Raw genomic sequence first — 13260 nt, forward strand, 5'->3', positions numbered from 1 at the left:
CTGTGCTCCTGGAGACCAAAGTGAGGGAGAAAGCCAAATATTCAGCGTAATAGCTTGGTAAAGGAGGCATAACTGGATGTGGCATGAAGGGATTCCTGGGGAGGAGGGAGGAGAAGGCAGGTGGAAGGGGGAGGAGCCAAGTAATTTTTATTTTGCTGTGTGATTTGGTGAAAAGTAGTCTGGGAAATAAACTTTTTCTCCCCCCAAATGTGACCCATGCTTCAGGGGTACACAGCCTTGTCCTTGGCTCACACAAGCATGGAAATGAGAAAAATTGTCTTCACACAGGTTGTGTCAAAGCCCCAGCAGAACTCCTCTGTCTTGCCCAGGGTAATCTCACTGGAAGAAGAGTCGTATTTTGTCTTATGGTGTGGGAACTCTGGTCTCAGCCCCTTCATCCCCATAAGCACTGGAGCTGGGGCTGCTTTGAGAATGAGTTGTGACAGCAAATCTTTTGGTAGATCTTCATTCCTCCAGGATCCAGCTCCTGACAAAAGCAATCTTGGAGGGTCAGGTGAAACTGTGCGTATGTTGTTTGGATAATACCATGGTCCCATGAAGGACACTGATGGTCCCATGAGAACTTCTCAGGGTCCTTCAGCTGTGCCTGAGCTAGTGGTCACAGGACTAAGGGGTGCAGGCACTGCTCTGAATGCATAGGATGCAGACCTGACGTCAAAGATGCTTGGGATGGGAGGCAGGAGCATTAATCTCATGGCCAGATGTGCTCTCCCTGAGTCTCTGGTCTCTGCCAGTGTCAGCTTTTGGGAAGACTTTTAATGAGAAACTACGGATACTATTTAGGTCTCAATTCTGCAACTAGATCTCCTACATTGTCTCATACATCTGTGGTAATGTACACTGGGTCACTACAGCTCACTCCTGTGGTGGCTTTTCTGTTTATTTATTTAAGCTGCTGGTTTTAATATTTTACTTCATCTGGCAAGAAGCAAAGGATCTAAATATAGATCACTGCTGTGATCCATGCTCCAGCCAAGTCATGGCCACACCTCATTTACAAGCCACAAACGCTTGCGTTGGCTTGTCTCTGGCAAAATCAAAAACAAAGGCAATGAAACAGAGGATAAGATCCAGGTGCCCTTGGCTTTCACCATTGCCAACTTTTTAAAATAAGCACTTCCTTCACCTCCTTCATAACAGCTCCTTAGGGAGTGAGGACCAGCTCTGCTACGGGCAATGAACACACCTTCCCGCGTTCAGCTAAGCTGCCTGATTCACGCAGGCACCTGCACTAACGATGTGTGTGCCAAGGGAAGCGGCTGCTGTGGATGTCGATTCAGCTGCAGGCGGGGTCGGGCTGGGGCAGGCAGGCATATCCCTTAGCAAGGGGCGATGTGGAGTAGAACCAGAGCGCCCGGTCTTCCTCCCATCTTGAAGCACCAGGCATCACACAGACAAACCAGCCTCTGCAACCGCATGTTGATCTTATGGCAAGTCTGTACCAGTAGGTAAAAAGGACCAGAGCCCATTCTCTGGCCCTATGGGTATGTGGCACGGTGTAGCTCATGATTAAATGTTCTTCCTCCCTCCACCCGTCCCAGCTGGGGTTACATCAGCTGTACTGCCTCTTGGGAACAGGTGCTCATCCCTGAGCAGTGCCCAAGCAATGCCTGGGACAGGGCTAGTTGGCACAGGCCAGAATGTGTTAGTAATGAAACAGCTCGACTGATGGAGGGACCGTGTCTGATGCCAAGCCCTGTCTCGTTTGGTGGCTTGGTCTTTCTGGGCAACAGGCCAGTGGTCCTGTGCGAGGGTTTGGGTGTGTAGGTCCATGAAGGTGGGCAAGGAGGAGCGGTGGGCACAGCCAGAGTACAGCACCAAAACCTAATGCAGAGCCAGCTGCAACCCAGGAACAAGCAGCTCCAAACTAAACAGGCCACCCTTTTCTTTCCCAGATGTGTTCGTGGGGACACTTGAGGGTGTATGTCTGGGGAATGAACAGAGCAAGGTCTGAGGTGCTAACATAGCATCATGAACTACACATGTCATACACAGTATGGTCTTCCTGGGCTGCAGGGCAATTTCCATTGAGGCCACCTGTGTGAAGTCCAACAGGGAAACTCTGTGCAACAAGGAAGTTTTCAACGTTTGGGCACATCCAACACCCCCTGCTAGCTGTGGGGATGACAAGCACTGGATGTGCTTAGATGAATCCTCCTTTCTACACCTATAGCAATTCTCCAGGTATGCTGCCTGGGTGCTGTGTCTAAGCAGGGGCTTTGCACCCAACTTTAAAATTCAGCGGTTCTTTAAAGTGGCTGGAAGTCAGATAGGGAAGAACCTGCATGGGAGACCGGGAATCCAGCAGGGCTATTTTTGGATGGAGATGAGAGGCAGCTTGAATGTGCAAAGTAATGGTTTCAGGAGAGGTCAGACTAAAATAGACCAACCTAGATCTGCAGGCACTCTTTTTCTTCCCCTCCCCCTTCTTCTTATTAAGCTTTCTCCAAAAAAAGAACAGCAGTGTAAGCTTTTCCTGGCAATGCTCCAAAAAGGAACTTTTCCCCAGGAACCAAAATGTGATGCTCACTGAGCTTGTTGCTGGAGAGGGCTGACTAAGCACATCTAATTGCAGCTTTGCCAGAGAGTGAAGTTCTGCACAGCTCAGCTCAGCAGTACCACCTCTTTCCTGGGCACTGGAAAAAAGGCATTTTTCTGGATTCTACCCCGCACTTCAGGAGATGCAAATTTAGTTTCTGCATTTTAAGATAGACAGATGTCATCAAGCAAGGCTCCAGTTGTTTGACTGCCGACTGAATATGAGTCAGCAGTGTGCCCAGGTGGTCAAGAAGGCCAATGGCATCCTGGCTTGTATCGAAAGTAGTGTGGCCAGCAGGTCTAGGTAGGTGTTTGTGCCCCTGTACTCAGCATTGGTGAGGCCACACCTAGAGTGCTGTGTTCAGTTCTGGGGCCTCACACCATAAGAAGGACATCGAGATCCTCGAGCATGTCCAGAGAAGGGCAACAAGGATGGTGAAGGGGCTGGAGAGCAAATCATATGAGGAGCAGTTGAGGGAGCTAGGGATGTTTAGTCTGGAGAAGAGGAGGCTGGAGAAGGGAGACCTTATCACTGCCTACAGTTACCTGAAAAGGGGGGTGTAGAGAGGTGGGTGATGGTCTCTTTAGCGAAGTAACAGGAGATAGGGCAAGGGGAAATGGCCTTAAACTGCACTAGGGCAGATTCAGATTAGGTGTTAGGAAAAAGTTCTTCACTGAAAGAGATGTCAGGGCCTGGAACGGGCTGCCCAGGGAGGGGGTTGAGTCACCATCCCTGGGTGCGTTTAAAAGACGGGTTGATGAGGTACTTAAGGATATGGTTTAGCATAGGACAGGAACGATTGGACTTGATGATCTTAAAAGCCTTTTCCAACCTTGTAATTCTGTGATTCTGTGATTTGGTGGAAGCTAGGTGGCTTAGCAGGTCACAAACATGCTGAGGGTTGTGGGATGGCAGTACAATTGCTCCCTCACTACAGCTGGCTTTTCATACCACTTCATCCCTGAGGGGTGGAGGTGAGTCACCAGGAATGGCCTCTGCCAGCACTGAGGGAGGTAGGAGGGATCCTCCCAGGGAATCCCAGCCGCTGAAAAACCTCACCCGGTCCCACACATGGAGCTGCTTCTCCAGAAGCCTCCGCCTCAGCCTGTTCTGGGCCTCCATACTTTTCTGGGCCCTGCCCTTTTGCTTGTACAGTTGTTTGTCTCGCGGCATCAGAGGGAATCCTGCCACAGGCACACCAGCAGGGAGTGGAGGCTGTGCCAGGACACCCTTCTCTCTGGCACACAGCGTGCCCTGCAAGAGGCAGCTCTGAGTTACAGTGCTGGTGCCAACAGGCTGCTGTTTCCAATAGCCTACCTGGCAGGGCTGCTTCTGGTGCAAACACTGTTTCTCCCTGAATGGCTTGTTCCTGCACAAGGTGGGTTTCAGCACACACTGACAGCCTGCCACGTCCCCAAATTCTCACCCCGCTTCCCCCAGCTCACAAGCTCTCAGTCACACTGCCACCACCACGCAGTCATCGGCATCTCTGAGGAGTACGGTCACACGTGTGCTGACACACCCCTTACACCCTCAACCCCCCACGCCTACCCACTCCGGCACAGCCTCCCCTCCCGTCACACCTCCCCGCCCCGCACGCTGCCTCACACCAGACAGTCCCACGGACACTCGCTCCGAGCTCTCACTCCAACGCGCTCCCGCCTCCCCGTCCCCGCCGCCCAGCCCAGAAGATGGCGCCCGCGCGGCCATTGCCGCCCTCCTCGGGCGGGAACCGCTAACGGCACCTCCTCAGCACAGAGCGGGCTTCAACAGCGGCGGGCGTTTTGTTTGTTTGCTTGCACAAAGCCAGACATTTCTTTCTAAATACAAAACAGTTTGTAATTTAAGAAGCTGCAAATTCCCTCCTGCCAACCGCAAGAGTTACTTCCAGGGGTGTTTTACCTCAGAACCTCTTTCTGAAAGGGAAACCGCTGCTAACCTGGTTATAGCTGGATGTGTGAGGGAAGGTGGGAGGAAGAGGAGGTTGTATCTCAAAATCCAGGTGTGAGCAATGTAAATGTTGGGTCAGGGGATGCAGACTCAGGTGCCCACCCCAGTGCTGCCCAAAACTTCCTGAGGCCTCCTTACCTTGTAGATGCAGGACTTGGCGTTCAAGAAAAACAGCTCAATGGTGGCATTGTCCTTCAGATAGGAGATGCTTTCAATGTAGAACCTGGAAGGGAAAGTGAGAGAGGTGAGACACAAGGGTAGAACATGAAAATGCACTCATTACATGAAAATTGTGGTCATCAGAGTGATGACGAGCATACTAAAAATAACATTTCTTTGCTTATGACAGACTGGAGTGTTAAAAGAGGCTTGTGTATGATCAGTCACCATCAGCTCAGCCATAGCAAAGGAACGGGATCATCAAGTGGATGATTTTGTTTCTAAGTAATCCCATGTTTCGTTTTTAAACTTCAAATAATCCTTGAGTCTCTTTGCTTGTAACCTTTCCTTCACTCTCCATCACATTTGGCATTTCTTCACTCCTTTACCTAACCTGCCCATTTCTGTGCTGTTGACCCATGTCATGTAAAAGGTTCAGTGACAAATCTGCTTTTGGGTTCCTTCCCTGTCCACTTCAGCTCTGCATAAGGCATATTTGCCTGTTTTGAAGGTTTGATCCTTTGGCAGTGAACTCCATGAGAGTTTTGCCATTGGCTTCAATCAACTCCAGCCCTTAATTCTGCTTTCTGACCTTCTGGCAAAAAAAGCTCAGGACACTGTCAAAGTTCCTGTAGCAGCATTACATAGAAAGCGTGGGTGGGTTCAGTGAATGATTAAGGTGAATTTTGCATTTACTTTGTGTTTTAAGTAAGGGAAAAAAAAAAAAAACAAACAACCCAAAACAGTGGTCTGTCCACCCTGTTTTACAGTGTTCTTTAAGTTGCAGTACAGTGGCAGCAATGTTCCTTACAGAAATTCCAGTACTATCGTGCCTTGTCAGAGACAATTAGAATAGGGAAGGTGCCAGGGAAATGCTGTCTGCATCAGGAACTTAAAAATCCGAGATACCTAAGGAATCCGGGTTGAGATGCAGGGTCCAGTTACAGAGAAACCTTACTCCTTGACCCTGCTGTCTGAGAGCAGGGCTGAGAGACCTGCTGACACTCCTGGGGCTTCCACAAGCATTGGAGGGATTGTCCATGTTGAGCTATCTGCAGAATCAAGGGCCTTAAATGTAACCTTCTTAGGGGTAAAGGTCAAAGCTTTGTACTGCTCCTAAGTGTCTTCTGAAGACCCTTCAAAACAGTTTTTTCCTGACAGATGCAACCAACTACTTGCTCACTAGTGTGAGAAAAACATTTGGAGTTCCTTATACTCATCCGTGCTATTATCCCTCCTTCCTCCCCCAGAAGTGTTCAAATGAGAAATAAAAAAATCAACCCCAAACCCATCAAGCACAATTTTTCAGCTTTTTCTTCATTTTTTCCCTGGTTTCCACTGGGTTGTACCTCCTGTCCTTGAAACTGCTTCTCTTTTCTGTTTTTTATTTTTTGCAAATAAAAAAGAATGCTTGGCTTTAGAAATGCAAAAAAAAAGATGCTGCATTAAAAAAGGAACCTTCCTACTAGATCTGCTCTCTGAGTGCAGCTGGCTTTCCATCTGCTGAATTCATGGAGAAAAATTATAATTTTACACATTCTGTGATTCTTGGAGGACCTCCTCCGCTTATCACCGCTACCAGTGCTCTCCAAGTTGTGAACGTAGGGTCTTCAATTCCAGGGTCAGAAGAATACAGGAACATTTATTGCTTTTTTTGATTCCCAGTGAAGGTTAGCCAAAACACTTTTTGTTTCCTCAGCTCAAACGAGACCATCCTCATCATCACTAGAGGGCAATATTGCATTTCTTAGGCTTCAAGGACATTTCCCAAGGCTTTTCACATAGACACACAGATCATTTTCTGTATAAAATTGAGTCTCTCGGAACACGGAGTCTGCACATGATACTTCATCTTCACAAAGAAAACCCAATTCTCAAGTGATCTCTAGAGTGGAGAGTGTGTTGGGGAGCTACTGGCTCCCACATGCACCCAGACAAGCACAAAGCATGTGCAGCGGGAAACCGGTGCTATTGAAAGAAAACAGATTTGTGGAGAGAACTCTTATGGGATTTGCTGTGTGGCAAGCTCAGAAAACCTGAACTGGAGCAGGCTCCCTTCAATTCACAGCCAAGACTGGAACAGAAAGGAGAGGGAAAGATGTGGCTTTTGCACTGGTGGTGAATCTCTGGCAAACCTACTCCTGTGACCACCTTTCCCCAAAACAGTAAGGAAAGCCACACTTCACAATGACCAATGCCACTGACTAAGGAGGCAGACAGAAGCATCCAGCTGCTCAGGCAGTGAAACAAGCAAAAAAATCTGGGTGAAATTCTTGACTTGGACACAGGTTTCCTTCCTGACCTTCAGGAAATCATTTAGCTGCTTGGGGCTGTTGTGCTATGTTTGAAAATACTCCTCCCTCCTCTTCCCCTCTCTGTCTGTTTTGCCTGTTAAGCTTATAAGCTCTTTCTTACAACATGTTTTGAGGTCATCAGTTTTAACGGGCAACTCTCGGATTTCTTTTGAGGACTCCCCTGAGAGCAGCATTCCTCCATGTGCAGTGAAGCTGATACATCCAGGAAATAATTGATGGGCTGGACAGAGAAACAGGCAGTACAATGTGTCTGACACCTCTGTTCCACTACCTATATCTCTTGCAATACAGCCAACAAACAGCTTTGCCTCAAGCAGCTCCTACCAGAGGTTTCCTGACAGACAGTAACTGTTGCTATGAAAAATTAGGGGACTGCAGGAAGGGGGAGCACCCCACAAGACTCTGTGAGTGAAAAACCCAGAGAAATAATTTTGGAAAAAGTTTAAAAGGTAGCCAGCAGTAATCTATTGCTGCATTCCCCATCCCTCCCCGCCCCCAGTAAGTTATGATTCATCAAGTACATTTTCTAAGCATTAATTAAATAGTCCAGTGAATATTACACTGGTTAATGAACACACAGTGCCTATCTTGACTGCTCCCTCTCAGAGGCAGGAAGATAATAATGAGTACTGCAAAAGTCTTGGAAGTCTTCAGAAGCTGCTGCATCTGAAACGTTTAAGGCTTTTTAGCAGCGAGGACAAGCGTTGTACTGATCTGATTGCTCTATATTAAGCGCTGGTTAATTGACAACTTGCTCTGAGACAGCTTAAGCCCCCTCATGCTGTGATGAATGGCAATTCCCATCATAACCAGCCAAGCACTGACATTTATATAGCAGTGCCTGTGAGAAGCAATAGTGGAAACTCCTGATCCTTGGGTGATGGGAAGCTGGCATTGCTGTGATTTCTCCCTTGCATTACACACGTTGCCACCTCTGACTTGCAGCAGGGAGGGATGCCTGACTGAGCACTGGACTTACCAGTTTGATTACTGGTCCTTCAGGAGACGGAGAATCCTTGGCTGCTGCTGCCAGCCTCATATGTAAACCCAGTTGGATGTGTGCAGACGTGAGAGTGTAGCAGTGCTGGGAAGGTGCTTGATAACTAGAGCCTTGTCCATGCAATTGGGATAGGAGGCTTCGGAGCTATCAGAGAAACAGCCTCCAAAACCCACCTGAGCTGGTGGCGTGCTTGCACGGTCAGTGAGAGCTGAAATGAGCAGCACTCTCCATTTCCACACACCAATGGAGACATACAAACAAAAAATATTTAGCATTGCCTCTAACCCACAGCCCTGGGTGTACCCCCTCAGCCTGAACTTGGCCATCTATCACCTAGCAGGGACCAGGCTCGGAGTAATTCAGTTCCTGACTATGCAAATGTACTGTCATAGTGTTTGAGATCACATGCCCATGTGTTTATTTCCAAGCAGAACCTGCCAAAGAGTAAACATATTTCACCATGGTCTTCAACACAACGATTTTTTGAGGCACGAGCACAGCAAATGGATGTCTTCGCTACTTCAGGTGTAGATCTGTCGTGGGGCAGTGATGTCATCCTAGCTCTTGTGATGTTTGAGTCTGATGGGAAACAACTGGCCCAAAAATCTTTTATCCAGGAGGACCTTTTGTCCTAGTCAGGGTTCCTGTTGCAAGCCTTGCTCCTCAGATGTCTGGCTGCTTTCAGAGGAAGGCAGTGGGGTGACCACAGGGGCAGGGGAGGCAGCTGGGCGAGGGATGTGCTGATGTGTGTGGCTCCAGCATGCTGGTACAGTGCTGTGTGAGAGGGTCAGTTAAAACAGAAGTGAGCCAGGCAGTGATGGAGAAGCTGAGGGCAGCACTGACAATACTTGTGATTTTTGGGTGAGTTCCTGCCTTTTTGGAAGAGCACGAGCTGGTGACTTAGTATTGGCACGTGGGGTACCTTCCCTCCAGCCCTGTGATACTGTCTCTGTGCAGGGAGGCAAACCACCCCTCTTGGGCCTATTGAGACTAGAAAAGGGGGAGAATCACAGAATAACAATCCAAGTTGTGGATTGTTATTCTGTTGTGAAAACATCACCTTTCCCATGGAGAAGGAAAACAAAAAGGCAAAACTGGATTTCATGGAAGAGTTCAGAAAAGCAAAAGGATTTTGGTTTTGATATGCCGTCACCTTCCTCACTGTTTCTCCTGTCCTAGACAGGAGATACACTTAGATACGAAAGAAAGGATTGAAATGTGCAGAAGTGTCTTCCATGTCCTTCCCAGCTGGCTGACTCTCTTCTGGTAGGATGCAGGACAGAGCTGTCAGCATTGCTTGGTGGCTCTGTCAATGGACTGCCTCTTATTTCATTATTACAAAGCAATGGATAAAGGAGAAAGCCCCTTGTCTGCCTCATCCATCCTGGGGTCTGGCTCATTATCCCTCAACATGTCATTTAAAACCTCAGAGGATAATTTGAAAAATATGAGGCCATTTGCTAACCAGGAAAAGAAAAATCACATGCATCGGTATAATGGACTTAAATGCAGATGTCATTATGTCCAGTGCCTCATGCTAAATGAGTATTCTGAGCAGCTCAGGCTGCAGAGCTCCTTTTATGTTCCAGCCCTGTCTGCTAATAGTCATGGGTGCACACTTTTATGTGCTGACACTTAAAGCAGACAATGGTCATGCAAAATAGTTGGTTTGTTAAGTAATCAGCCAGGAATGAAAATCAGGGGCGCTTAAAAGCTCCATTTACCCCCCTTTCTGCATTCATTTTGATTCTGATCCTATGTCCTGTCCCCTGTGCTTGTGCCATGCTCTGGCCACCCTCGCCCAGCGCCAGGGATTGGTATACAGAGGACAGAACTCAGCAGGAGAGACCAGTATCTACTTCTACTTCATTGCAAGGAAGCCACAAAACTGGAGGTCAGTGTGATTCCGGGAATATAGGGAACTGAGCTAACAAAAAAACGCTGTGGATGCTGTTTAACCAGAGCCTGTTCCTCTTGTTCCCACCAGCTGTATTGTACTGTGAAGCTTTTTGCACCTTCATCCATTGCCCAGCCCTGTTTCTCAGTGTTTGCAAGAGGCTGGCCCATTGAACCCCCACACAGAGAGGGGAGGAATCAAGGTGGTAAAGCAGGCCCCAGTGTTTGGTTACAGCATCTAGCATCACCTGGAGAGGCACTGGCCAGGAGAGGAACCAGGTCTGACCAAGCAACAGAAGCAGCAAACCAGGTCAATGTATTCTGCAAATCACTCCAGCCCTGAAGTGTCCTGTGGAGCTTATCTTGCAAGGGAAGCGCAGCTTTGTACAAAAAGGCTGTTCAGCTCCTCTTGGCTTGGAGTGATGTGGTTATCTGTCCCAAGTGTGAGGCACGAGTGGTGATCGATCAGAACAGTGTGCTGCCTTCCTCCCGTCCTCTCCCTCACTCACCAGGGGATTTCCCTACACTCTCCTCAGCTCTGGCCCAGCTCTTTTCTGCTCTTCGATCCTCACCAAGAGCGACATCTTGGCTGTTAGAGGTAACTCACTGGGTGTATTGTCTTGCGTAACACCATTCCTCAGTGTTGGTGGAGCATCTTTCATCTGTGCATCATGAACCATTCTAGGAATAGAAACCCCTCCTGCTATTCCACTGTGCTGTCATCAGCACACCAAGGTATGATTTACCTGTGAAAACTGGTGTTGACTTAACTGGCTCTACCCCTTTGTTTGACGCCACGGCAATGGGACCCCTCATAGCAGCCCTTTCTGCTTCCTTCACTGGTGACAGCAAATCACACCCACTGGTGTAAAGTATAAATGTACGAATTGCAATGAAAATGGGAACGATGTTTGCATGACTTTGACCCAGTCAGAGGAACTGTGTGTAGGCACTGACATAGCTATTGCTGCTTGATCCAAATTAGGTACAAATCCTACACTGACAGCATCCATCATTTCTGCATAGAACCTACCATGCTGTCTAAATGCTTCCTCAAATTAGACAAGACAATGCTGCCAGCATCAACACATTCAAAATGCGGCTCATAACAACGCATCTTTAGAGCGCTGCTTTTTTCTTCCCCCTTGGGTGGCTCAGTGGAAAGGAAAAAACAACTTCTCCCCTTCTCTAAACACAGCTCGCTTATACAAATATATTCACAGTTAAGCAGAAAACAGAAATGATGTTATGGGACTCAAGAGCCAGACTGCTGTTAAGATGTGTGTGTAATGGATGGCTTTGCTCAGAGCTGTGTGCTAAGTAGCAGAGCCCCATTAGTTCCCTTCCTCAAGCAAAGGTCAGTTTTCACACAAGTAAATCTTCCAACTGGACAGAAGTTTCTCATATCTCTAAAGAGACTCTGAGGAGCAAAGCTTCCCTGCAGGCAATTTATTACACCTTCCCCCTGGTGAACTGAGCAGGGGGCCACCCTGAGAAGGCTGCAATAAATTGTCTGCAGGGAGCCTTGTCTTCCAGCACAAACAAGGTCTGAGCGGCTGTATTTATATGCTGTGGTGGGAGGAGGGGGTTTGCAGGGCTGCTGGCATTTGAGATCTTCCCCCTTAGCATACACACAGCTGATGCACACCAAACAGCAAAACACGTGGTGTACAAAGAGATCTGGGTTATGGCACAGCTTTGATGGACTTTATAGACAGAGCAGCTCGCGGGAACACCTGAAAGCAACTTGTTTGGGCTGGGCTGGCTGTGCAGGTTTAATATTCTGGGTTTTGCTAGTGTTTCTACAGCACCCCAGCAGTGCATGGAGCTGTAGAGATACAGTGTGAGTGGGAGGTGGCCCTTTGACTCCCCTAAATGTAGCATAAGCTGCCTGGGAGCTTGGTATGGGGAGTTACCAGGTCAGTGCTGGTAGCAAGAGCAGGTGAGGAAGACGGCACAGCTGGAAGGAGCTCAGAGATGCCTGGCCACGAGGATGAGGATGGAATACCCCAAGGTGCTGCTAGTTCCCTGAACTATCCTGGGGTGATCAAGCTCCATGGAAAAGTGGGGTCCAGCACTGCCCTCCTTGTCACCCCCCTTGCAGAAGTGTGTGCAGCAGACCAGGGAAGAGCAGAGGAGCAGTTTGCGTGTATGATTTTTCCCCAGCATCTTCTCCTGGGTGCCAGCAGGTGTGGTGAAGCATATCCATGGGTGAGAGCAAAGTGCCACTTCTCTCCCTTTCCCCTGGCTACAAAATTTATGTATTTGATCATCTACTTGTGCCTCCCTTCCCAGTTCTGGAAAGTCCTGTCTCACACAGTGGGGCAGAGAGAGGACTGCTCCTTCTCCCTCCTTGGTGGGGAGAGAGAGTTGCTGGCAATGTGAGGGAAGAATCCTTCTGCAGTCTCTTTCCTCACCTTGGCATCCGCTTCCCAATGGCTTTCCCTCATCCCACCCACCTTGCTCAGGGATGTACTCAGGAGCTACTGCAGCTCATCCACCCACCCCCTTCCCTGCCTGGAGCAAAGCCGTGGAGCACCACATACCACTTCCTGGTGAGGAAAACTGTGGAGGGAGAAACACAGCCTGTTACATGTGAGGCAAATGAATTGCTCTGGTTAATTTAGTGTGGTTCTATTCTGCTCTTCCTGCCACAGCAGGCTCCTGTCATCACCACCCACTAATCTAATTTCTCAGAGAGATGCAAAGCGGAGTGGAAATGAATGGCACACACAGCCACGGTGTGCTGGGTTCGCCATGCGAGTGACTCAGGCAAGTTGGGAGCAGCATGCCATGAATCTGCACCCCACACGTGTCTTCTGGACGGCGTGGGAGGCACCGATGTATTTCAGGAACAGGTTGTAAGGTCTGTCTAGCCCTATGAACAATCCATATTAGCAACTACTAGTCTGCCTGCCTTCCAGCATCAGTTGTTTTCCAAATGATCTCCTACTTCTTTTATTTTTAACATTAGCCCTTTTCTAATGGAATATGTGTTTAAAGACTGGATATAAAGGAGGGCTGAAAAACTAAAATAGCATAAGGCCTCATTAGCAGCTGAAATCTCATCCAGTTCTGTTCAGGTAGTCAGGCAAAACCTTGTAGATGGAGAATGACTCCTCAACCCTGGCTGCACCAACCCTCTTTGAAATAATAATCTGAATTTATAGGCTGCCCTTGATGCACACGGAAAGGGGATTCATCTGATGAAAAGAGTTAGCTTTAATATAACTGCCTATATCTGAGCAGGGGTCTGAGGGCAGAGAAGAGACACAGGTATTTCAGACTGCAAATTATTGAGTTCCAAATCAGTCATCAAAAGTTGTCTGTTGAATTGTGCCTGAAAAGTGCCTGTTTCTTTCCAGTGTTTATACAGGGAG

General features: G+C 48.3%; 1 protein-coding gene across 1 annotated transcript in view; it reads right to left on the minus strand.

The window, feature by feature from the left end:
* Positions 1-13260, minus strand: part of FRMD4A (FERM domain containing 4A) — a gene marked incomplete at its 5' end in the record, with an annotated part of 377986 nt that overhangs the window by 74244 nt on the left and 290482 nt on the right. The window contains one exon of the mRNA XM_084266245.1: positions 4649-4733. Within this exon, the coding sequence (XP_084122371.1) occupies positions 4649-4733 (85 nt within the window). The remainder of the gene's footprint in view (positions 1-4648; positions 4734-13260) is intronic.

Source organism: Gallinula chloropus (genome assembly GCF_964237585.1).
Source record: "Gallinula chloropus genome assembly, chromosome: 1".
NCBI lineage: Eukaryota > Metazoa > Chordata > Aves > Gruiformes > Rallidae > Gallinula > Gallinula chloropus.